Source organism: Erythranthe guttata, chromosome 9 (assembly GCF_056151865.1).
Source record: "Erythranthe guttata isolate IM_541 chromosome 9, IM_541, whole genome shotgun sequence".
Taxonomy (NCBI): domain Eukaryota; kingdom Viridiplantae; phylum Streptophyta; class Magnoliopsida; order Lamiales; family Phrymaceae; genus Erythranthe; species Erythranthe guttata.
Genome location: NC_142541.1, coordinates 16436042 through 16461764, shown reverse-complemented (window position 1 = coordinate 16461764; position 25723 = coordinate 16436042). Strand labels below are relative to the sequence as shown.

General features: G+C 36.9%; 6 protein-coding genes and 1 non-coding gene across 8 annotated transcripts; 6 read left to right on the top strand and 1 right to left on the bottom strand.

The window, feature by feature from the left end:
- The first annotated feature begins 215 nt into the window (after positions 1-215).
- LOC105975971 (disease resistance protein RGA2) lies at positions 216-3638 on the top strand. Its single transcript, XM_013001238.2, has one exon. It carries the CDS (start codon positions 609-611, stop codon positions 3444-3446), a length of 2838 nt encoding a protein of 945 aa, XP_012856692.2. The 5' UTR covers positions 216-608; the 3' UTR covers positions 3447-3638.
- Positions 3639-5880: 2242 nt separating this feature from the next.
- On the top strand, positions 5881-7102 carry LOC105975558 (DUF1677 family protein (DUF1677)). The gene is made up of 3 exons (XM_013000758.2): positions 5881-6281; positions 6378-6552; positions 6626-7102. The coding sequence occupies exons 2-3, from the start codon at positions 6380-6382 to the stop codon at positions 6975-6977; spliced, it is 525 nt and encodes a 174-aa protein (XP_012856212.1). The 5' UTR covers positions 5881-6281; positions 6378-6379; the 3' UTR covers positions 6978-7102.
- A 971-nt stretch (positions 7103-8073) lies between these two features.
- Positions 8074-11861, bottom strand: LOC105975985 (aldehyde dehydrogenase family 7 member B4). Of its 2 annotated transcripts, none has more exons than XM_088823167.1 (15): positions 11736-11861; positions 11394-11530; positions 11014-11100; positions 10771-10902; positions 10372-10444; positions 10240-10262; positions 10078-10141; positions 9944-9989; positions 9585-9765; positions 9301-9477; positions 9049-9213; positions 8809-8949; positions 8624-8721; positions 8392-8541; positions 8074-8322 (listed from the first exon to the last, which is right to left on the bottom strand). In XM_088823167.1, the coding sequence occupies exons 2-15, from the start codon at positions 11526-11528 to the stop codon at positions 8268-8270; spliced, it is 1527 nt and encodes a 508-aa protein (XP_088679293.1). In that variant the 5' UTR covers positions 11529-11530; positions 11736-11861; the 3' UTR covers positions 8074-8267. The 2 variants fall into 2 exon arrangements, with proteins under 2 accessions (XP_088679293.1, XP_088679292.1); XM_088823166.1 differs by having other exon boundaries at positions 11671-11807.
- Positions 11862-12890: 1029 nt separating this feature from the next.
- CCX4 (cation calcium exchanger 4) lies at positions 12891-15422 on the top strand. The gene has a single exon (XM_013001240.2). It carries the CDS (start codon positions 13306-13308, stop codon positions 15235-15237), a length of 1932 nt encoding a protein of 643 aa, XP_012856694.2. The 5' UTR covers positions 12891-13305; the 3' UTR covers positions 15238-15422.
- Positions 15423-17762: 2340 nt separating this feature from the next.
- LOC105975758 (Subtilase family protein) lies at positions 17763-20456 on the top strand. Its single transcript, XM_013000985.2, has one exon. It carries the CDS (start codon positions 17769-17771, stop codon positions 20115-20117), a length of 2349 nt encoding a protein of 782 aa, XP_012856439.2. The 5' UTR covers positions 17763-17768; the 3' UTR covers positions 20118-20456.
- Positions 20457-20681: 225 nt separating this feature from the next.
- On the top strand, positions 20682-20763 carry TRNAS-GCU (transfer RNA serine (anticodon GCU)). Its single transcript has one exon. It is a non-coding gene; the product is annotated as a tRNA-Ser (tRNA).
- A 2304-nt stretch (positions 20764-23067) lies between these two features.
- On the top strand, positions 23068-23696 carry LOC105975601 (uncharacterized). The gene has a single exon (XM_013000799.2). It carries the CDS (start codon positions 23135-23137, stop codon positions 23543-23545), a length of 411 nt encoding a protein of 136 aa, XP_012856253.2. The 5' UTR covers positions 23068-23134; the 3' UTR covers positions 23546-23696.
- The last annotated feature ends 2027 nt before the right edge of the window (positions 23697-25723 follow it).

Genomic DNA, 25723 nt, shown 5'->3' with positions numbered 1-25723 from the left:
AGTGGCTGTAACTTGCCCTAAACTTATTTCAACCAACGTGGCGGGCTTTAAATCTCCCTATACTTATTTCAACCAACGTGGTAGGCTTTAAATCTCTAGTTTTGTCTCACTCTTATTTTCCCAATCTTTTTTCTATTTATTTTTTGAAAAAAATTGTAGTTTTCATCCCTCAAATTTGCATTAATTCAAATTTGGTCATCCACGTTCACAAAAAAAACAGATTTGGTCCCTTATTTTTTCAATAATTTAACACTTTCAGTCTCTTCCATTAATTTCCCGGTAGTCTATCAGTTAAGACAATGATAGTCACGCGCTTGATCCCGTTAGTACTAACAGAAAAAATGACGCAAACAACTAAAAATGTTGAATTTCTGAAACATGAAGGACCAAATTGTGTATTTTTACAAATATGGAGGACCAAATATGGAATCCATACGAATTTGAGGACCGAAACTTAAAAGATTATCTTTGACAAGTCGTGTCTAAAGTCTTCTTCCGATCATAATTACTCAAAAACCAGAACCCAGATAAGAAATTGCAGTCCCACTTTCCAAACAAACTTTCTTGCCAAAAATTGAATCTTCTCATTATTACATAACTTTGCAACCATGTCCGAAGCAATCATAACAGTAGTCCTCACCCAAATCGCCACAATCATCGACCATCAAATCCGGCAAGAATTCCGGCTAGTCTCCGGCGTCGAAAAGGAAATCAAGAAACTCGAAAGCGAATTCAAATCCCTTAAAGCCGTACTCGCCGACGCCGAGAAAAGACAGGTAAAAGACCAAACAATCAAACTCTGGCTCGAAAAGCTCGCTGACGTTTCATACGACGCCGAGGATCTTCTGTCGGAATGGATTACAGCTGTGCACAAGTCCGATTCCGAAGGGGGCCAAAACCCCCACTCCTCTCCCACTCAAAAGGTCTGCTCTTTCATCTCTCTACCTTGTCTCGGTTGCAATAGGTACGCCCTCCGCCGTGACATTGCTGTAAAAATCAAGAGAATTAACGAAAGGCTTTCTTCAATCGCCATCGAAAAGGATAGGTATAAATTCAACTCCACTCCGAAAATCGAAACCCTCGATCGCCCTAGATCGACGTCATTCGTCGATGTGTCGGAAATCGAGGGTCGTGATTGGGATAAGAGAACCCTCATCGACAAAATGTTGTCTTTGTCGGATAAAAATCGAGTCTTGAATGTAGTTTCTATAGTGGGCTTAGGTGGCATTGGCAAGACTGCACTAGCGCAAGTCGTTTACAACTCGAGCGATGTGATCGACCATTTCGAGAGACGGATATGGGTTTGCGTATCCGACCCGTTTGACGAAATACGGGTCGCGAAAGCCATTGTAGAAGATGTCGAAGGGAGTGCCCCGCACTTGTTCGAACTCGAAACTTTGGCAAGAAAGATTCGGACATATGTACAAGGTAACAAGTTTCTGCTCGTTTTGGACGATGTTTGGACAGAGGATCCGAAGAAATGGGAGAATCTTTTCAACTCTCTGAAAACCGGTGCGCCCGGAAGTACAATCCTGGTCACCACAAGAAACGAGAGGGTTGCTATAGCTATGAGAAGCTTGTACAATCTTCCGTTAGGGCAGTTATCTCCCCACGTTTCTTGGTCTCTATTCAAGAAAATCGCGTTTTTCGATAGGAAAAAAGAGGAGTGTGATGAATTGGAGGGCATTGGCAAATTGATAGCGGAGAAATGCAAAGGGTTGCCTCTTACTATAACGACTATCGGGAGTTTAATGCGTTTCAAGAACTCGTTGAATGATTGGAAAGCCGTTTTGAGCAACGAGATTTGGGGGTTGGGAGAAGAAACCGAAGAAGGGCCTTTCCCTGCTTTGATGCTGAGCTACTATAATCTGCCACCGAACGAAAAAATATGCTTTTCGTTTTGTGCCTTCTTTCCCAAGGATTATATTATCGAGGCGGATAATTTGATCCATCTTTGGATGGCACAAGGCTGTCTAATCTCGAATGATGACGTGGCAATGGAGGTGCGAGGGCAAGAATACTTGCAAAATTTGGCGATGCGGTCGTTTTTCCAAGATTTGGTGAGAGAGAAAAACGGGGAAAAGATTCTAACTCTTAAGATGCACGATATGGTGCATGATTTCGCTCAGTATCTGACAAGGAACGAGTGCTCTGTGATTGAGCTCAACAACGATTTCAGACAAAAAATGGAATCTTTGGACAAAAAGCCACGTCATCTGACAATTGTTCGTTCGGAAGATTCCCGTTTTCCAGATAATATTCCGAATGTGGAAAAGGTGTTGACTTTTTGGGTTCAATCGTTCCATGATTCTCCGCCTATTAGAAGCCAACTCGATCGAATCGAACCCGAGTTTTTTCTTCGTTCGACGTGCCTAAAAGCACTGGATTTGAGCCGCAATAGAATAGGCGAACTTCCGATCGAAGTGGAGAATTTGAGCAAGTTGAAGTACCTCAATTTATCCCACAATCCATTGTGCGAGCTGCCTTCGAATCTTTGTAACTTGTACAATTTACAGACGTTGAAGCTCTCCGCATGTAACCACCTCCAAAAATTACCCGAAGAAATCGGTAAACTAGTCAATTTACGACATCTTGAAATCGATCGAACCGACAACCTTAAAGCGTTGCCAAAAGGGATCGGCGAATTGAAGTCACTTCAGACACTGAGCAAATTCATCATTGGTAGAGGAGATAATAATGCAACGTGTGGGATTGGCGATTTGGGCAACCTTAACAATCTTCGAGGATGTCTGAAACTCGAAGGGCTTGGGAATGTGGCGGATGCTGACGTGGCGAAGGAAGCTCAGATGCATAAAAAGATTCACCTCAATGATTTACACATGGATTTTGGAAATTCTGCTCGAAATAGAATCCACGATGAGGTAATCGAAGCTCTCGAGTTGAATGAAAATTTGCAGTCTTTGGCGATTAGTTCGTTTGGGGGCACTAAATTTCCGAATTGGACGATGAATTTAACCAAATTGCAAAAACTATTTCTTCAAGATTGCCAAAATTGCATAAAGTTGCCACCTTTGGGAAAATTGCCATCTCTTGTGACACTTGATTTAGAGGGGATGAATGCCGTAAAGTTTATCGGGCTCGATTTCTCAAGAGACCCTTTAAACGTCGATGCGAAATCGGTGTTTCCGAAGCTGAAGAAATTGAAGATCTCGAAAATGGAAAATTTGGAAGAATGGGATTTGATTAGTCGAGAAGACGGAGGAATAATATTCCGTGATTGCGATTTCGAGATTATGCCTCGTCTAAGATGTTTGAAAGTTTCGAACTGCGGCAATTTGAAGGCACTGCCGAACGTTCTACTCCAAAGGGTACCGTTGAAGAAACTGCGTATCGATAACTGTACGCTACTGCGGGGAAAGTACCGCAAGGGAACCGGAGAGGATTGGAAAAAGATTTCACACATCAAAAAGATTAGAGTTTCTTGATATTATTTGATCACAAAATTAAATTATTTGATTCACCACCTCATAATTAATATTGTATTTGCATGTCAATTATTTCAATTATATTGTTGTCATGAACAGTAATTTAATTGTCTTCATATTAATTACTCCAACATGTTGCACATGTGGACAAATATTTTTTTATATTATTGGAATTGTGTACAGTAAGTAAAAGATCCTCTGTATATATGATTTATTTTTTCTATATTTTTCTCTTACAATATTAAAATTAATTAGAGCTGTCACTAACAAACAAAATGACATGTCATTTTTTTTTTGTGGTTTGTAACATAGCACATGTATAGTTCACATATTTATGAGACAACGAGCTTTCAACTAAACGACTTATTTTTCACTAATCACTTATTATATATATATATATATATATATATATATATATATATAAATATCATGACATGCACTCAAAGGAGATCCACCAACTAACATCGAGCCTGCTTAAGGCAATTAAGTGCAACCGCAAAGTGACATAGGTCGCAGTAAAGAGGAACGAACAACCTGACTTCAATAAGTAAAAAGAGTTCGCTGCAAATCACGTCACTCTGCACGTGCATCACGGTAGGTTTAAATACAACCGTGAAAAATACATCGTTTTCCATTTCACCCGTCTGATGGAGTGCTAGGCCCGAGAAAACCTTGATTCACCGACACTCTCGTTTTGCAGGTTTCTTAGACGGGTTTTCTTTCACGTTAGACTTCTCTTCGTTCTCGAGGCCGATTCCTTATTATTATTATTATAAATAAGGCCTCATAATTAATTTTGCTTGTACATTAGTCTAATTAATTAAGAATAGGAAAAACGTGCATAACAAAGACAGGCATGTGAAGAAACTTGTTTCTATCAAACATTGTAGAATAATAATAATAGATGTAACTGCACCATAATTAATTAATATATTAAATGTATAATAAAATGAAACGTTTTCTCATCTAATTTGGTTTTCAAAGGAGAAATTGTAAGGAATAGTAGGCTAGTGGACTTATGGGGAGGTGTCCCTTTCCAAATCATCATGCATGCCGATATATATATATAAAATATTTTACTCGCATTCTTAATTAGCTTATTGCTTCATCCCATCCCCCTATTTATTAATTATTATTAGAATTTAATTAGTATTTATCCTCCATTAATATGTTAAATTAAAGCCTACTAATTATTTAATTAGCGTAGCTATCAATTATCATCACTTTTAAATTTTATTGAAAAATGTTAAATTATTTCCCAATTCCATTTAATTTTAATAAAATTCTTTTGGAAACAATTAATATTATATTATTATTAAGTATTAACCATTAACAAATAGTATCTAATAATGATAAGAAAATATTGACAAAGACAGCCTTATTTTTCCTGGTATTACTTCATCCCTTTGGCAATTAATTCATTTATTAATTATAAAGAATCTCCTAAGTTTATTCTTTGAATAATTGCTCCACACAAAATTTAAAAATTCCAAAAAGGCCTAAATAAATAAAAAGAAAAAATAAAGCAACAAAACCTAACTAATAAATAAAATAATACCAAAAATCAGTGGCTGAGTTATGATGAAGCGTGTGAACCCAAAGCGTCGGGACAAGAAAACCAAAAATGCTTAATTATGACTTATGATCATTAATTAATGTTAATTACTTATTAATTATGCAACACACTTTTCTTATTCTCCAATCGGTACACGTGGCAACCTCCAATTTGTCAACATGAAAATAAAATAAATTTGGACAGCTCTCTAAACACACAGATAACACGGTGCAAGATACACCCAGAATTTTCTTGCCGTTAGACGTGTATGCGTTTATTAGATGTTACACCTCGTTAAAAGTTAAAACGAAAAATATACATTTCGCTCATCAAGTTTACTTCAATTCCACAGTTGGTTCCTCTTGTTAGATAAATGTAGATTTTAGTCCCTCATCTTTAAATAAATCTGTTAGGTACTAATGGTAAATCGACCTAAATAATCAAAAGTGTTAATTTTTTTGAACATGAGGAACTAAATCTAATCTTTTATAAATAAGAGGGACTAAATACGAAATCGATACAAACTTGAAAAACAAAAAAAATATATATATTTCCTCTCCTCGAGTACATGCTACTAGTTTGTCACGTTTCATTTACACGTAATCACATAGTATATATTTCGATAATATTTACTAAAAAGTCCCTTATATTATAATTACATCCCATCACTGACAGTTTGTAAATTTCTTGCACACACCCCTACAAAAAAGTGTTAATGTAATAAAAAAACCCTACAAATTGTAGGTGAGTTTATGTAATTATGAAAAAAAAAAAGAAATTATAGAAGTTGGAACAAACCACCCACCCCACCCCCCTTCACCTCCACCCCACCCCCCACCACCCCGCGTAAGACCGCCAATCATTGAATCCTCTTTCCACACAATAAAAACACAGAAAATAAATTCTTTTTTCTTTCCATCTCTTTACACACACATTTTCTTCCCTCCCAAGATCTTTTTTTTTTGTGCACAAACCACCCAAAATCTCAATTCATCTCTCTCTTTTATTAAATTCCATCCTCTTCTCTTTCGCAGCAGCATATCAATCAAAAAAAAAAAAGAAAAAAAAAAAAAGAAAAGATTTTTATTCATATTTATTTATTTAAATTCTGAAATGTCTTTGGTGTATACATTTTTCATTCCGGAGGAAGCCATGGTGGAAGAAGAATTCGAGTGGGATAATGAAACATAGCACTCACCCAAAAAAAAAACCCATTTTTTTTCTTTTATTATTTATTTATTTATTTATATTACGTCGATCTTGATCACCTTCTTCATCTGGTAATTTTTTTTATTTTTTTATTTTTATATATAATTTAATTCTGAACAAAACCCTTTTCGAAAGACCTGATTTTGATCATGATAACGCCGTTTCAGGGATGTCAGCTGTATTTACTGATTCAATGGTGATGGCTAACGGGCCCGACGGCGGGCCCGTTAACGGCGCCGTTAATAAACTACCAGGCCAAATCGAGGTTGATTTCGTTAAATGCGATTGCTGTGGGCTGACGGAGGAATGCACCCTTTCCTATATTGAAACAATTCGCGAAAGGTAAATTAATTATTATTATTATTTTTTCTTGATTTAATTATATAAATAAGTATAATTTATTCCAAAAAATCAGGTATGGTGGGAAATGGATCTGCGGGCTTTGCGCAGAGGCAGTGAAAGACGAAATATTACGCTGCCAGAAGCTAATAAGCCCGGATGAGGCAATAGCCCGACATCTCAGCTTCTGCAACAAGGTTCGGGCTTCGGGCCCACCGCAGGATCCAACAGTGCATTTGATTCGGGCCATGAGGCGGGTCTTGAGGAAGAGTTTGGAAAGCCCGAAATCTATGCCGAGTAGCCCGACGAAGAAACGGGGTCAACTCAACGTGAAGGGTTCGGTTTTGGCCCGGTCGGAGAGCTGTATGTCGAGTTTAACCCTGGTTGATGCCTCGCTCTATGACGGAATTGATGGAGGTTGTGAATGAGAAGTGGAGGTCAATATGGTCAATTTGTAAAGTATTTTAAAGAAATTGAGAAAGTGAAATTATCAGCTAACCGAATAATCTTGTTACTATGGAATAAAGATGAAATAATTATGTAAGTTTGATCATGTTTGTTTCTTGCCTTCAATCAAGATAATGTTATGATCTTTCGAGTTTATTGCATTTAGTACCCTTATGCTATATCGAAGTGCTATATAAATTTTAGGGGGTAGTTTGCTAAAAAACATGAGTTTTTAGGGGTAATTTGCAAAAAAAGTTGAACTACAGAGGGGTTTTTGCAATAAACCCGTTGTTTTGATCATTCGTTCATACGCAAAAACAAAAACGTAAATATTTTCACGAGTGTGCATGGCGAAGTTAGAGTTAGATATAGCGAGTATTTATCTCTATCATTGTTCATGGTTCATACACAATAAAGCTGCAAATATTTGTATGTATGGTGCTACCGGATCCAGAGTCCACCTCCACCGGCCGTTGGCGGCACCACCACCACCGCCGCCTTAAGGGCAGAAGCTTTGACACAATTAGTCAATTTATTTGTTAGTGGATGGGAGAATGGCCAAGACTAGCAAACAAGTATGGTCATGTATAATAATTTTAAGAGGGGGGCCTACACCCCCATTTCATCAATCATCAATTTTTTTTTCATGCACTTGTTTATCAATTATGATGTGCCAACTACCCATCTCAACTATCTACCCGTGATTAGAGAACCTAATTAATTAAACAAATTTTTTTACTATTAAACAACTAAAAATTCTTAAAATTACAAATAAATTCCAAAAGGTTAATTAAAAAAAGTCAAATCAATATCAATAATTGAGGATCTTTTGTATAATTAGTATTAACTATTAATTAGATTTGGTAGACAACTTTTTTAATATAACTGGGTTGAAGTTAGGTGGGTTGGAATTGGAAAGGCATATTTTGATTTATTTATTTTCTTCAATACTTTTTATTTAAAAAAATATATATTTAAATTTTAGAATAGTGACAGTTGTGTTAATTATTATTTCAATCTCATATATTTATTCCGCCATCTCCGGAGTCCCAATCACAGTTTTATTTATCCCAATCATTTTGAACGAACTCCAATTAAATTAAAATCAAATAATTATTCAAGAAAAGAAACAAACTTAAATGGTGGTTTAGAATTCAAAATTATTATTACATGCCGAGAGCAAAGTTGGAACTAGCAAAACATACCAGCGAAAAATCTCCGGTTACTTCACTCGCCGAGGTTTATTGCTCGTCGTATTTTATCTTATTTTATTACCCAAAGTTAATTCCTTGAGCAAGAGGAAGCTCACTCCCATAATTGATAGTGCTGCGTAGAAAAGATTAAAAAATAAATAAATAAAAAAGAATAATATAATAAAAAAAATCGAAATTTTACCAAGTCGATCGCCTCATATATTGCTTCCAAGAATCGCTCCCAGCTTCACGGCCGCCTCCGGTAGCTTTCTCACCGCCAAAAGCACCGCCAATTTCAGCTCCGTTGGTCGGAATATTTACGTTTACGATACCACAATCACTTCCTTGAGAACTGTGTCAAATTTATCCATGTCAGCACTTAATCGAAACTATATATTAAAAAACAATGTTTATATAGATTTTTTTCTACTCACCCGATCCATTTGAAAATGATTTCAGGCCGACGGGTGAAGATGGAGCTACTTAGTCCTTGAGGTACAGAGTTGTTTATTTCAATCGCTTCGTTCAACGTCTGTCGAAAAAACATTACAATCATTTTAGAAATCGATAACTGGAATTTTGTTTCAGATACGAAGGAACTGAAAATCGTAGTGCTAACCTTAAACTTCATGACGTAAAGAACTGGACCAAATAACTCTTGCTTAACAACTTCAGCGCTCGTTGAAATTTCAACTATGGTGGGCTGGACGTAATTTCCTTCCGACTCTATAATACTCCCACCTGCAACAATCTTTCCTCCCTGCGAGACATTTATATGGTAATTAATTATTATTAACCAGAGTAATTTAAAAAAAAATGAGCATAAATAATTAATAACTCAGCAAGAGATACCGCATACCTGAGACTTGATTATTTCAATTCCCTTTGCGAAATTCTCGCGCGAAGCACGAGTGTGCAGAGGCCCAATTAAGGTACCCTTCTCCAAAGGATTTCCTACTTTGACTTGTCTGTATACTTCGGCTAATCGGTCAAGTACTTTCTGATAAACACTCTCGTGAAGAAGCTTCATTTTCAGGACAAAAGAGATTGATAAATTTAAAGGTTTGAGTTTCTTTAAATAAAAAAGAAAAAAAAAAGAATGTTATATTACCAGTCTACGGCATGTGGTGCACCGTTGACCAGCAGTACCGACAGCGGCAAATAAAACGGAGCGAACAGCAAGTTCGATATCGGCATCGTCCATCACTATTATAGCATTGTTTCCACTTAATTCAAGAAGGCATTTGCCGTATCTTTGATTCACTGTTTGCTGGACCATTAGACCCACCTGAACCAAACGCACTCAAACAAAATACGTAAACAAGAAGAAATGAAATGGTCTTAATTATATTCCTTACAGCCACTGTACATAAAACGGGCAGTGCATGTTAATACCTGTGAACTCCCGGTGAACGAAACTAGAGGAATGCGTGGATCTTTTGCTATAGCTTGACCGATTTCAGCACCACCACAAAATGCTGTGAAAATTGCCCCCGGTAAATTGTTTTTCTCCAATACTCCAGCAATTATTTTTGTCATAGCTATGGTAATCAGAGGTGTCGTTGGAGCACCCTTCCTGAAAAAATATTATACAATTACGACATCGAGATTCAAAACAGAGCAAACGTGTCAACTACGGGCATGAGTAAAACAGGAATTATTTGTAACCGTTTTTTGTTCTTCCTTAAAGGTGTCTGTCAGAAAAATATAAAATGAAATAAACCACAAGTAATGACCGAACTCAAAGGGCTCACCAGACGACACAGTTTCCACAAACTAGAGCAATGCATGCGTTCCATCCTAAAATCACACACCATAAAGAAATATTAGAATTTCGACATATACAAGAAACTAGTATATATATACACATATATATATATAGACTCACCAAGAACTGCACAAGGGAAGTTGAAAGCTGTAATCACACCAACTATCCCTAAAGGATTCCACATCTGTGCAGTGACAGAAAATAACAAGATTATAAAACGGCAATGTACTACAATAACATTAAATTATGACCTTATAGTGAAAGCAACGATATCTAGCATACCTCCAACATCATATGATTCGGTCCTGTTAAGAGAGTAACCATAATTAATAAATAAATAAATAAATGCTAGTTTTTAAGCATTAAGTTATGTGATTAATACTGTGAATGATGGTTGCAAGTAATTAAGCTTACGTTCAGAAGGGATAACGGATCCATTCAGCTGACGACTTAATCCCACAGCAAAATCACACATATCAACTATTTCCTGAAATAATAGCATTGCCCCCAACATTAGAGACGAGCTAAACAAATATCGTCTTAAATAGTTGCATTTTCAAGAATTGTTAAGGGTTATTGACAGAAACAATAATATAAAAGACGAAACATAAAAAATGAAAAAATAAAAATATAAAAAATAAAAAATAAAAACTAAGAATATTCTGCAACACTATGGGCGGACCACACGTCATAAAGAGAAGAACACATCCGTAATCGGAACTGCCGCATGAGCGACAATTTGCTTTTTAGAAATTCTCAGGCATCGACCAATTTGTTTCGATTCCCATATTTTATTATGATAAAATAAAGTACCTGAACTTCGCCAATTCCTTCTGCTAGTATCTTTCCCATTTCAAGAGAAACAAGCCGACCAAGGTGATGAATCTTGGTTCTCAACGAATCACCAATCTGCCTCACGATTTCACCTCTCTTTGGTGCCGGAATCTGAAACAAGCTTAGCAACTCTCATCAGAAAAAAAAAAAAAAAAAAAAAAGTAATACGAAAACGAAACTTATGTACAATGGCGATTAATTTGTGAAATAATAAAACGAAACCTGCATCCATATTTTTGCAGCATGGGCACATGCTTGCATGCCTTCCTCATAGTCTTGAATAGATGCTTCAGCAACTTCAGCAATTGGCTAAATCCAGAAATAATTAAATGATTTACTAAGAAAAATACTAAAAAAATAGGCAAAATTCTGTCCCGAATTTCCGAAAACGTAAAAATGATTAGGAATTCTACTTGAAATTATCATATTTTTTAGATCGAGGATAAACCAATTAAGATCAGTTTGGATCCATACATTAATGCATTAATCCCAAATCGTAATTCTACTGAGGTAATTCCTCCATGCAGGGTGACCGTACAAAAAAACAATTCAGGAAAATTAAATTACAAAATTAAAATTGAAATTTCAGCTGAAGAGGAAACCTGATTATCAACAGGATTCATAGTAGAAACAACGGGCCCATTCCCTTGCCAAACGCCATTAACGTAACAACCCAAGTTCCGCGGCCCGAGCCCGATCTCCTTCAGGAAATCGTGCTCTTTCTTTCCGAAACTCATTACTGCAAAAAATCAGAATTAAAAAAAAAACTTCAAAACTAAATCTAAAAATTTCTAATTTCACACTGTGATCGAACTAATAAAACCAAAAAAAACAAACGCGAGTTAAATGCAGATTCGCAGCCGATAGAACTAGTTGTACCGTATGCAGGAGAAGTAGTACTCAATTCAGACATTGTTTAAATTTGGGAATTGATCAGAACTTACAGTGAGATTGTATAAATGGTGACGATGGAGGAAGAAGAGACGTGTTGGCTGAGAATTCTTCTTGTTGGGGGTAGAAATGTGTGTTGTATGGTAAAAAGGGAAAGTAGCTGAGGCTTACCCGGTATATATTGTATAACTTAGGCCCCATATTGTAAATACTAATACTGTACAGTGTGAAGATAATTATTATTTGATCCCTGAAATTTAGTATTTTTACAAATTAAGTCCATATTTTAGAGGAAAATAGTATATAATGAATATTTCAAATATGGATTAAAAAATTTAACATATAGTTTTGCCCACAATTATCCTTCATTAATGAATATACGTATGTAGTTTTATCTTAACCACTTTTGTCCTTGCTAATATTAGTTTTTGAGTTATTCTATTTTCTAATAATTTATAATATTCATTTAATTTAAATACGCAAATTATTTTGAGAATTACGTTGAAGTTTTTTCTTAAAAAAATGATCTTTATTAAACCTAGTATTAAAAAAAATGTGCATGACAATTAACTAAATGAAATGAATTTATGCATGACAATTTAAAAAAAATACATAACAATTAATTGAAATATAAATAGTTTAAACTGCAGCGAACTAAATGTGCAATTTATAAATATTTTAAAAGTCTTTTTTTTTTATATAACGGATCTACACGGTTTCGTAGATGATACACTCAATGAAATATACTAAGTGATTTTAAACTATAGGTATACACATAATAACACACGCCCATGTGTATATCTGTATTTAGCGCATAGTTATTTGTATATATCTACATTTTTAAATCACACGTTGTATTGCATCAGGTGTATTTTCATATAGACCAGATACACACAAGGTAAAATGGCAAAGGTGGCAAACTAAAAATTAAGTAAATTACATATACCTCTTTGTGGTTAGAAATAATTAAAGCTAGACCCCTCTAATTTTGAAATGATTAAAGCTAGCCCCCCTCTAATTTCAAAATTTTAGCCATTTGAACAACAATGTTTTTTCAATTACACTTTCACCCTTAACCAAATATTGAGCGGATTACATTTTCTTCCCCTGATATTGATCTAATTAAGTAAAGATCCCTCAATTCTAAAAATATTACAAAGACCTCATGAAATAATATTTATATATATTTTAACTACTTAATTTAGCTTTAATCGGGCAAAATTCATAAAAAAGATTTAACTTAAAAAAACAAGGCATCAATTAACGGAATCATCTGTTCATACTTCATATCCCGGTGACGGAAAGCTTATCGGAAAGGGAAAAATCAAAGCATTTATTACAAGCAAATTCCCAATCCATAAGCGTTTAACCTTTGATCGAATTACCTTATTTGAACCCTAGTTTTCAACTCCTTTTTACCCCTTGAATCGCCCAACACATCTTCGATATTTGGAGGTTAGTTAAATTTTACATAATTCTTCTCTCGTCGGTTGATTTTTTTCTGGACTGGGGTTTGTTAAGCTGCTCGTGAATTGAATTCGTAAGCTTGTATTATTGGTGCAAAGTCAATTTTACGTGAATTGTACAAATAGAGATGAAATTACATGTAATTTGAGGGGGGAAATGAGGCAGTTGAATTTTTTTTGCGGTAAAAGAAGTCCTCGATTCAGAGGGATTTTTCATGGGTTGTGTTGCCTAGTTTTGATTGTATTGTTCTTCAATCATGGGGAATTTGTGATGAGTCCAAGTTTAGGGCAATCATCTTCCGTATTAAGCCCTAATTTGAGCTCAAAAGGGGGATTCTCCGCGGTTCGGAGGGGAATGATTGAATTAACTGCAGATTCTCCTGTTAACGGAAATGGCACCGATCGTAATTTCGTGGATGCTAAAGATCCCGAATTTTGTTCGGGGTTGCTTGATCACACGGGGTACAATAGTAGCTGTGAGTTCTTGAAAGCAAACCCTAGCTGCAAATTGGGTGGGTTTTTAGATTACCTAAAGTTCTACTACTGTGGTTGCAATGAGAGTGCTTGGACTTTTTTGGTGTTGGCTGTTTGGCTCGCTGCATTGTTCTACCTTTTGGGAAACACCGCAGCGGATTATTTCTGTTGTTCGTTAGAGAAACTTTCGAAGCTCTTGAAGCTCTCTCCCACAGTTGCAGGGGTAGCTCTGCTTCCACTCGGAAATGGTGCGCCTGATGTGTTTGCTAGTATTGCGTCTTTTGTAGGAACTGGAACTGGAGAGGTCGGACTTAATAGTGTCCTTGGTGGAGCAGTTTTTGTTACCTGCATTGTTGTTGGAGTTGTTTCCCTCTGCGTAGCTGATCAAGATGTTCGGATCGATAAAAAGTGCTTTGTACGGGATATTATGTTTTTCATCGTCACACTTGCGGCCCTTTTGTTGATCTTGTTCGTGGGGAAAGTGAGCGTTGGAGCAGCCGTTGCCTTTGTATCGATATATTTCGTTTACGCCTTTGTTGTGGCTGCGAACGAGGTTTTGAGGGAGCAAGCGCACAAGCTGAAACTGGATGTGGTCACCCCTTTGCTTCCGGTTCGAGGAAGCGTGTTTTCAGCGAGCCACGAGGATGAATCCATGTACAGCTCGTTGCTCGAACTCGAAACAGATAGTGATGGGGTGCAGTCTCATGCCTCCTTGCCTCAGTGGATGTGGGCTTCGAATGTGGCTATATATTCGAACCAAGTGCTAAAGATACCCGATGGTGACAAGAGTTTATGGGGATGGACCGACGAAGACATAGTTACAGAGGAACCATCTTTATCCTGTTCAAGACTATGTGCACTCATGGAGTTGCCTTTAACAGTTCCAAGACGATTAACTATTCCTCTAGTGGAGGAGGAAAACTGGTCGAAGGTATACGCGGTGGGTTGTGCTTTGTTCGCACCGATTCTTCTCGCATGCCTATGGAGTACTCAAGAACGCACGACTTCCCAAAGTAGAATAACTGCATATGTCGTGGGGGTTTTAATTGGCTGCACTCTTTGCGTTTTGGCATATAAGCACACGAGGCCAGAAAACCCGCCTCACAAATTCTTACTCCCGTGGGTATTAGGAGGTTTCTTCATGAGCATCGTTTGGTTTTACATGATAGCGAACGAGCTCGTGGCTCTGCTAGTCGGAATAGGCGTGATACTAGGCGTCAATCCTTCGATACTAGGATTGACCGTACTGGCTTGGGGAAACTCGATGGGTGATCTGGTCTCGAACGTTGCGCTCTCGATGAACGGTGGAGATGGAGTGCAGATTGCCATGTCTGGATGCTACGCAGGACCCATGTTCAATACGCTTATTGGATTGGGCGTCTCGATGCTTTTGGGTGCCTGGTCAGAGAAACCCGGTGCGTTTACGGTTCCACGTGACACGAGCTTGTACTACACTCTGGGGTTTCTCTTGTCCGGACTTATTTGGGCTCTCGTTATTTTACCAAGAAACGACATGCGCCCTAATAAGATGCTCGGAGCTGGACTTATTGCTATATATTTGGTGTTTCTTTCTTCTCGCGTGGGATCTGCTATGGGTCTGACTGGGCTTAGTTGATGGCAATTTACGGCAGTCGTTTCTGCGTGAACGGTATGTACTATGTAGTACCTCATATAATCGAACGTTCGTTCTATGTTTTATTGTGGTTATGACATGTAAATGAAACTATACTTAAAACGGGAGTATCGCCTAGCTAACTAAACGCAGTTTCGGAAGCCTATTTAAGTTCTTTCTCGTTTTAATACCACGCGATAGTGCGCTCGTGTTATTACGAATTACTTTGGGTTTTTTCACCCGTTTTTTTTTTCTTCGTATTTCCACGACCATGAAATGTGCATGTACTGAGTTCAGTTCTTGCAAAAAGAGACTAGTTAATCAGGTTTGCTATATTATTTGCTATATTGTGATTATTGATTTATGAAGTTGTCATATTCGAAGGTGAAGTGTGTTTGAAATCAAGTCGAACGGACGTGATGTGAACACGTGTTCGATATTAATTTGCTCCATGTATTACGTGATCTTTCAATTATTGAATTAAAATAAAAATTGAAGACGGCATGTTATGCGTGGGTATGTTGATAAATGTACCTAGACAAAATATCATCACTTTGTATTTTGTCTAGGTTCATTATTACACAACACATATGTAGTAGCTATTTACATTTGTTAAAATTTGTGAAATTTACAAACATGTTCTAACCTTTTAGTTTAAGTTCGACCTAGTAACTGTTTGTAAGAGGATTCGAACTTGGATCAATTGACACAAGTTCACTTCCTGCTAGGGGTGTGCACGGGTCGGTACGGCTCGGTTTTTCCAATAAACCAAACACGTACCGATAATATCGGTTTTTCGGTTTTTAAAAACCGAATATGTCGGTTTTTTTCGGTTCGGTGTTAATCGGTTTTTCGGTTTTCGGTTAACGGTATCGGTATAATTCGGTTTATTTTCGGTTTCGATTTCGTTTATTTGTTCGAACCGGTTCGGCATAAAACCGATATTTTTGGACTTCCATTATATTTATTAGAGAAAATTAACAAATAACAACCGAAAATTAACTAATAAAAAACATGTCACAATCCAAAATTAATTACTAGAAAAACATGTCACATGGAGGCGCTCGAAAGATAGAGGCACGTTAGTGTAAGTATTTATACTATATATTGAAAAAGACATTCGTGTATAAATCGGTTCGGTTCGGGAAATCGGTTCGGTAATTTTTTTATTCTCCATACACAAACCGATATTTTCAGTTTTTCAAAAAAAATTAACCGTATATGCGGTTTTAAGTCGGGACGGTATATATCGGCTCGGTTTTTTCGGTTTTCGGTTCGGTTTTTCGGTTTCTCGGTTTTTTTGCTCACCCCTACTTCCTGCAACTGCTAGGTCATATCCCTTGCTGAACAAATGGACTATTTTTTTGGAAATAGAAAAAGTAGTACTTTAATTTATGAATGGTGGTAGTACATCCACATGATTTGTACTTCTAATTTGTGGGGATTTATATACTATAGTTGAATCTCATTGCTTAAATAATACTCCCTCTAAATAATACTCCCTATCTTCCTAAATAATATAATTGTCTCTTTTCACTTTTTACAAAGATTAAGAAACTCAATAATTATATCTTGATTTTAGAAAAATCACATAAAAATGACTAAAACAACTTTTATTTTTTAATGATTTATAAGAGAAAATTAATGATTAGAGTTTCATTAATAAAGTTAAAAAAATGCATTTAATGCAGTATTGGAAATTTAAAGTGACAGATAATATGGAACAAAAATATTTTTAAAAAGAGACCGTTATTGTGGAACAGAGGGAGTAGTTTTTTTAGATCCCGATCCAGACTTTATGAAAATGTATTGAATCTTAATAATTTAATATTTACCTAAATTAATAGAATTTTACTAGTTCCGACTAAATTAATTTATAAAAGTTAATTAATTTATAGAGGTTTATATTAGCTAAGACAAATAGGTGACAAAAGTTGCAACTACCACCTCATCAATCTACCAACCACCCCTTTCCTTTACCTCCATAAAAGTTTGGCATGGGCTGCTATTCAAATTATAAATCTTTTAATACAACAACTTAATTAATTACTATTATTCATCAAATACTTAATTATCAAGATAACACAAATTGTAGTTATCTTAATAATATGATTATGATTTCGATCTGCCAAAATTAATACGGCCGGTAACTTAATTGCGTAAAACAGCACGACTATGCAAAAATAATAGTTTATACACATTTCAAACTACACGTTACGATCAATCAGAACAAATAGCCACTCACATAATATCGCCACCATTCCTCAATAATTAAAAATTAATATCTCCAATTATTTCTTGAACTTTATTAATACTTAAAAAAAATACAATAAATATTTACTGACAGCCTATTGGTGGAAGTATTAAAAAATAAACAAAAAAAGAATATAATAATATATCTCCAAAAAAAGTCCATCAACGAATAGAAACACCGAAACGTGGCCCAATAACAGCCCACCAATCAGGTAAGCTTCAAAAGAATATTCTATTTCATCTCCTCCACTCTGCACCACTCTCACTCCAATTTCACCGGAATGAAGCCTCATCCAAACATGGCCTTATTCTCTCTCTACTCTCTCTCCTCTCTCCTCTTTCTCTCTCTCCTCACTTCCGCCTTCTCGTCCGACGCCGGCCAGGAGACATTCATCGTCCACGTCATCAAATCTGAGAAGCCTCTCACCTTCTCCACCCACCACCACTGGTACTCCAGCATCATCAAATCCCTCCCTCCCCACCACCGCCCCGCCGAGATCCTCTACACTTACGATCTCGCCGTCCGCGGATTCTCCGCCCGATTATCCGCTTCTCAGGCCGATGCTCTCCGCCGTGTTCCCGCCGTCGTCTCCGTCGTCCCCGACGCAGTCCGGTACCTGCACACTACTCACACCCCGAAGTTTTTGGGACTCGCCGATTCGTTCGGCCTGTGGCCGAACTCCGACTACGCCGATGACGTCATCGTCGGAGTTCTCGATACTGGTATCTGGCCGGAGAGATCTAGCTTCTCCGATGAAGGACTCTCCCCCGTTCCTTCTCATTGGAAGGGTAGTTGCGTTGACGCCGCTGATTTCCCTGCGACGTTGTGTAATAAGAAACTCATCGGCACAAAAGCTTTTTATCTAGGGTACGAAGCTTCGCGAGGTACAACAATGGAGGAATCGAACGAATCGAAGTCTCCCAGAGATACGGAGGGCCACGGAACACACACCGCCTCCACCGCCGCCGGATCTATAGTGGCGAACGCCAGTTTGTTAGGGTACGCGGAGGGAGAAGCTCGAGGCATGGCGATCAAAGCCAGGATCGCAGTCTACAAAATCTGCTGGACTTTTGGATGTTACGATTCTGACATATTAGCAGCGTTCGAGCAGGCTGTTATTGATGGCGTTGACGTGATTTCACTTTCAGTCGGTTCTAGCGGCCACGCACCTCAGTACGACTACGATTCCATCGCAATCGGAGCTTTCGCCGCCGCCGAGCATGGAATCGTGGTTTCCTGCTCCGCCGGAAATTCTGGACCAGATCCATACACCGCCGTGAATATCGCTCCATGGATTTTAACAGTCGGCGCTTCAACTCTCGACCGTGACTTTCCGGCGGTTGTGACTCTCGGCGACAACACCACATACACCGGCGTCTCACTGTATGCCGGCGAACCCCTCGGAGACAAACTCCTTCCACTGGTCTACGCCGCCGATTGCGGCAACAGATACTGCTACTCCGGCACCCTCGACTCCTCGAAAGTCGCCGGCAAAATCGTGATCTGCGACCGCGGCGGCAACGCCAGAGCTGAGAAAGGCAACGCCGTCCACCTAGCAGGTGGTGCCGGAATGATTCTCGCAAATCTAGCCGACTCCGCCGAAGAACTCCTCGCCGACGCCCACTTCATCCCAGCCACAATGGTCGGAGAAATCGCCGGAAACAAAATCCGAGCCTACGTAAAATCCGATCCAAATCCGACCGCCACAATCACATTCCAAGGAACAGTCATCAGCACTTCTCCACCAGCCCCTCGAGTGGCCTCCTTCTCTAGCCGTGGGCCAAACTACCGAACCGCCGAGATTCTCAAACCGGACGTAATTGCCCCCGGAGTCAACATCCTAGCTGGCTGGACCGGCTACGTGGGCCCCACTGATTTGGAATCCGATTCACGAAGAGTCGCATTCAACATCATTTCAGGCACTTCAATGTCTTGCCCACACGTAAGCGGCTTGGCTGCTCTTCTCAGAAAGGCTCACCCGAAATGGTCGCCCGCAGCTATCAAGTCGGCCTTGATGACGTCAGCTTACAATTTGGACAACACCGGCGCCAATATTACGGACCTCGCCACCGGGGCGGAGTCGACCCCGTTTGTCCACGGGGCAGGTCACGTGGATCCAAACCGGGCCGTTGATCCGGGTTTGGTCTACGACTTGGATACCACCGACTACATAGCGTTCTTGTGCACTATTGGGTATGATTCGAGGAGGATTTCGGTTTTCACAAAGAATGCTTCTTTGGTAGATTGCGATAAACTAGGGTTCAAAACTCCCGGGAATTTGAACTACCCTTCATTTTCGGTTGTGTTTTACGGTGAGGAGAGTGTTGTGAAGTATACTAGGACGGTGACAAATGTGGGGAGTGAAGTGGATGCAGTTTACGAGGTGAGAGTTGGAGCTCCCCCGGGTGTGGAAGTGAGTGTTTCACCTAGCAAGCTGGTGTTTAGTGAGACGGAGGATAAGTTGTCGTACGAAGTTACTTTCAAGAGCAGCTCGAATGCTTCTTCGGGATTGGAGATTGTGGGCAGTGCCAAGTCTTCGTTCGGGTCGATCGAGTGGAGCGATGGCAGCCACCTTGTGAGGAGCCCGATTGCGGCGGTGTGGCGCCAGAGCTCGGCGGTGGCAATGTGAAGTTGATGGTTGATGATTTCTAACGATACAATAATCGAGCCGTGTTGATCGAAAGGGGGTGGGGGGGATGGTGCAAAGAAATTGGAGAGGGGGGAGGGGGGTTTCATTGTTAATCTATTCTCTTGTATGTGGAATAAGGATTTATGTACATTAGGAAACTGATGTATAAGTTATGTGATGGTTTGTACATTATTTATTTAGTTTTCTTCTCTACTAAATTAATGTTGTAATGCTTTGTCTCTTGTTGGAGGTATATTGAGACAGTGGAAGGAGATTTAAATGTAAGCAATGTACCTTTTTTATTGCAATACTTTTTTTTAAAGACTTGTGATTTTCAGTGTTGATCTTCTCTTCTTCAGCTTTCAATGATCTATTTTTATGTGTGTTTCTTGTTGTTTTCTCATGAACATATTCTTTTAATACCAATTTGTGGTATCCTCCTTTTGTTGTGATTTTGTAAACAATTTGTCTAATTGATGAGACTTGGTTCAACAGTAGAGCAGTTACAGAAGGTAGGAAATGAAGTAGGATATATTTAATTTGACTCTCAATAAATATTCAACAGTCGCTTTGGCCGAGTGGTTAAGGCGTGTGCCTGCTAAGTACATGGGGTTTCCCCGCGAGAGTTCGAATCTCTCAGGCGACGACGTTAATTTTTAATTTTTATTTTTGACAAATATATAAGAGAAGCTCAGCTTAGCCCACTGTTATACTATGGAGCTTGTATTTATCATGCACTATGTATAAGCTTAGGCCCACACCAATTTATGGAAAGCCCAATTAAATTATAGTCCATCATAAATTAATTAACCCAAATAAATTAGCATTTAATATAATTTCTTCAAAATTATTATCCAAAAGCATGCCTAGTCATATGAATTGACATCATACTTTGCCGACTGGAGATAACAGTTATCTATTTATTTTAGTGTAAATAGCATTTACACCCCTGTGGTTTGAAGTTTGTGCATATGCCCCCCTTGTACTTTCAATATAGCATATGCCCCCCCTTGTACTACTTTCAATACAGCAAATGACCCCCAATTTTAAAATTACAAAACTACCCTCTTAAATTTATTTTCACACTTATTAAGGACATAATGATTAATTTACAAATCTAGCCTTTTCTTTTGGTTATATTACATAGGGCTGGGACTGGGTTGAGTCGGTTGATTACCAGCCTAAAAACCGACCCATCCGTCAAACCAGTTTTGCTCAAATTTGAAAATCGTTGCCGACCCAACCTTTGTGGGTCGGATGATGGTTGGCAACCGAATGTTTGGTTCCGGAATGGGTCGGTTGATGGTTTATACCCGCCACTTAGTTCACTTAAAAAAATCAAATTTTGGAGTAAAAATATCCACATTTTGCGTAATGCTACGGTGCGATCATCATTTATCAGTTCAAAATAATTAATAACAATTTAACGAAAAACTATAATTAGGAAATTCAAAGTAATTTCAAACAGGCACAGGAGATTTAGTGGGGTTTTTGGGCTTTTTGTTTAAGGTTGGGCATAAAGAAACTAGTTGAAGATTTAGGTCAATTTTTATTCCTTTGTTGATTGTTTTAAAATTTAAAATACTAATTATTTTGATAATTTCAATAACCAATTAAGAAAACACGGCCTTTATTTTATATTTTTAATAAAATTTTAATAGTATAGTTGGATAACTGATAATTATCGGTCAACCAACTTTTGTTAATATTAGAAACCACCAACCGACCCATTATAGATGGGTTGGTTGAAATTTTCGACCCGATTCAATGGGTCGGTTAAAAATTGATTATCCAACTAAAAAAATGGTCGGTAATGGGTCGGTTGGTGGATAAAAATCAACCCAGTCCCAGCCCTAATATTACGGATCAAACGTCAGGCAAATTATTTATGTTATCATGTTTGCTGATGTGCCTTTGTTAGTTAAAGACAAAATAATCATACACAATTATAATCATCTAATTAAGTTTATATAGATTAACTTTGTATTTTTCTTGGTTGTAGTTTCATTTTTGTCATGAATACAAATACATTTAGTTTTTTTTTTATTTTAATTGTCGGCCAATACTATAAAATAATCAATTCTTGTAAGTATTCGGCTAATATAGTTTTGTGGATACTACATTCCGAATTTTAAACCGTAAATCTACACATTTGTATGTGTGTTTAGTAATGAGTGATTATCTATATAAATCTACGGTTTAAAATCACCCATGTATTTCACAGGGCCTGATATTTCATAGACCGACTGAAATCATTAAAGTTTTTTGATCATGGTATAATTAGTTAAAGAAAAAATTATATTAGTGCAAAATGGTCGGTTTTTTTTTTTATATTAATTTATTATTAAGAAAATAAAAAATTCCAACAAAACTTAATCAAACATGTTATTAGTGTGATGCAATAATCTCCCAATTCTTTCATTTTTTAAATCCTTAATATGTGAACATGTATTTTGTATGACGCACTAACTCTTCATCAATTTCCCTTCTTTCTCCAAAATAAATAAATAAATAACTATATATATAATCCATTTAAGTAGACAATTAATTAATTTTATCTATGACCAAAGTAATTAAAAAGATACACACATAGTATGACTCCTTATAGTGTCACCAACATACAAAATCTATTAAAAAGTAATTAAATTAAAAATTAATTAGAGTAGCCAACTCAACAAATTATTTAATTATTATGATTGTTAAATATTATAAATTAAATTTTTATTACAAATTGAGGAACCTAGGAGCCTCCCTATCTACCCTCTAATCCCTATTTTACTCAAATTTTCAACTCTACAATAAATTCACACCTATCTTACTTCATTATTAATTAAAAATAATTATGAAATTTAATAATTAAAATAAAAATAATAGGACAACTAAAGTTTGTCTCCTATATATATTTAAAAAATACATATATTCATGGGAATACGTATACATTATAATTTATATATCATTATATAGTGATCACCTTCCTCTCTCTCTCTCTACACTTTCTCTCTCTTCCAAGAAAAAAAATGTCTTCAGAGACAGAACCTTTGAACAACAAACTAAAAAAACCCAGCACACCTCACCACCACCGCCAATCCTCCACCTCCTTCCGGTGGGCGGCGCTCCGCCGCGGAAGGCAGCGACTGCCCACCGTCCGCCTCGGCGGCGGCAAGAAACCCGGGCGGCGTGGATTCTCGATCGTGAGGCTGTGCAGAAGGGCGAAGCTGAAGTGGCTGAGGTTGAAGTATGCTTGCATGCTGAAGAAACTGAAGAAATACTATGATTCTTTGGTGAAGGAGATGATCGAAGGCAGCGGGGCAATTCAGTCATTTCAACAGAGGATGCTTCTAGAAAGTTCTTTCGCTGTTCCTGTGATGGGTCTCTCGTTCAATACTTATCCCTCTCGTTATGCTCTTGATCACAAGCATATGTTCTGATTAATTCAGGTTTTTTTTTTTTTTTTTAATTATATTTTGAGAAATTGTAATAATTAATTTTCTTGTACTGTAATAAATGATATAATAATTTATTGTATTGTATAATAATAAGTCAATGAGTAATAAATGATGAAATTATGTGATTGAAAAATGTGCATGTATAGGTGGAGATTCGTTGTGTCTACCACGAATCTTTTTTATCTATGCAGAAAAAAAAAAAAAAAAAAAAAAGAAGAGAGAATATATTGATTTAATAAATTTGGAGCTTATAAGTTATAATTATTTAATTACAGCTATTAATCACATGGAGATGTTCAATTATGTTTATGTGGGTGTGTGCTAAAATTAGGGTGAAGTAGAATATGTGCAACATTTATTCTTACAATGGGACAAATTAAAAGGTTAGTCAACTCTTACTTCAAATCAAATTACACAGACAAACCCCGTAATAGACAACATAGCGGTTGGAGTAAGTGATTTTATTTCAATTGACTAAAGTTCGAATTTTCATGTCAATGGTTGGTAGATCGAGTTTGTTGCACATGGTTAGGATCTAGTGTGATTTACATTTTTCGCATAGTTTACAAACTATTACCGAGAGTGTATGTTTATTTAGTACGTTTATATGGTTCGGTGGACCTATACAGTAGGCTATGAGTTACTTCGTTACCGAAAAAAACAAAAAAAAAAATAATAATAATAAAAATTATACAAACATCAACAAATTCAAATTCTCTACGTAAATGAATTAGAGACAAACAAACTATAGTAGCTCGTGAAAGAAAATTAAATTATGGACAATAAATAATTAATAAAGGGTAAATTATAACCACCCCTGAGGTATTGTCAAATTATGAAAATTCCCTCTTATTTAGGTAACTATAACCACGCCATCAACTATAAATTTTCTTAAATGTTCATCCTTGCGGTTTCATATTTAGTGGAATCTTCGAGACTATATGGAATATTATCACTTTTGTATTCGTTTTATCCCATTTGAACTCTACATTTCAATCATTATTTATTTTTGGCTTGTATATATTAGATTGTGGTGCATCAGAAACTGTATTTTTACACAAAACGAATACAAACTAGAGCACATTCTACGAAATCTAGATGATTATGTTGAATTTGACATCATAAGGGTGGAGGTGTAAGAAAAAAACATAATTGAGAGGTTTTTTCGTAAATTAATCACACCTCAGGGGTGGTTATAATTTACCCATAAATAAATAATGATTGAAACAAATAGTGCATTATTGTTGTTATCATTGCTTCCGTCACCTTTGTATGGTCGGAGACCCTTTTTGTTTATTTATAAAAGATGCCATTGACTTATTATTGCATTATAACTTCAAATTTTCAATTATTTTGAATATGGAACATTTTTTTTTTTTTGTTTCTTTTACATATAAAGATAACGTTTTTAGTTTTACCTAGTTAAGAAGCCTACCTAATTGGGCTGCAAGAAATAGATGTTGCATAACATCCAGCCCAAATGAAACAATTTACAAATATTGTAATAAACCCCTTAAGTTTTGTGTTGGTTTGTCCATGAACCCCTAATTTGATTTTAGTTGGGCCCAAGTCCAAATCTTACTAAACTCAAAATTTAATGGTGTTTATATGTTTTATTTTACTATTTATTTCTAGAGTATCAAATATAGGAAACAAATATATATTTTCAAATAAATCAATTTTTTGAAGCAAAATGAAAAATTATTCAATTAATGAAAAAATGAGGCTTTTTTTCAGTCAATTTGTTTGGTAAATGGGAACAGGGAGTTGCAGCTATATTAATTACATGCTTATTTTTCAGACGTTAACTAGACTGTTAATTAGTTCTTGAATATGGACGGTGCTATGCTAGCCTCAGACTTTATGGTTAACGTCCGTTTGGTCAAACATGTCAAAGATTGACATCTTTTCAGGAAAATGATATTTAACCACAATTTATTTCACGCCGTTATCATTAGGTGACTTATCGGAGTTTTCCCGACGATTGCCCCCGACGCCCAAATTAAAAACCGAGAATACAAGTATTGCAAAAAGTCGTAAGAAATTAAAAATAGCATTATAATTTATAAATCGATAATAGATTTTTGTCATTAATACTAATTTTAATTGTAGTCGGAGGGAAAATAAGATCGTCGACTTTCACCAGAGTACTTTAATGCG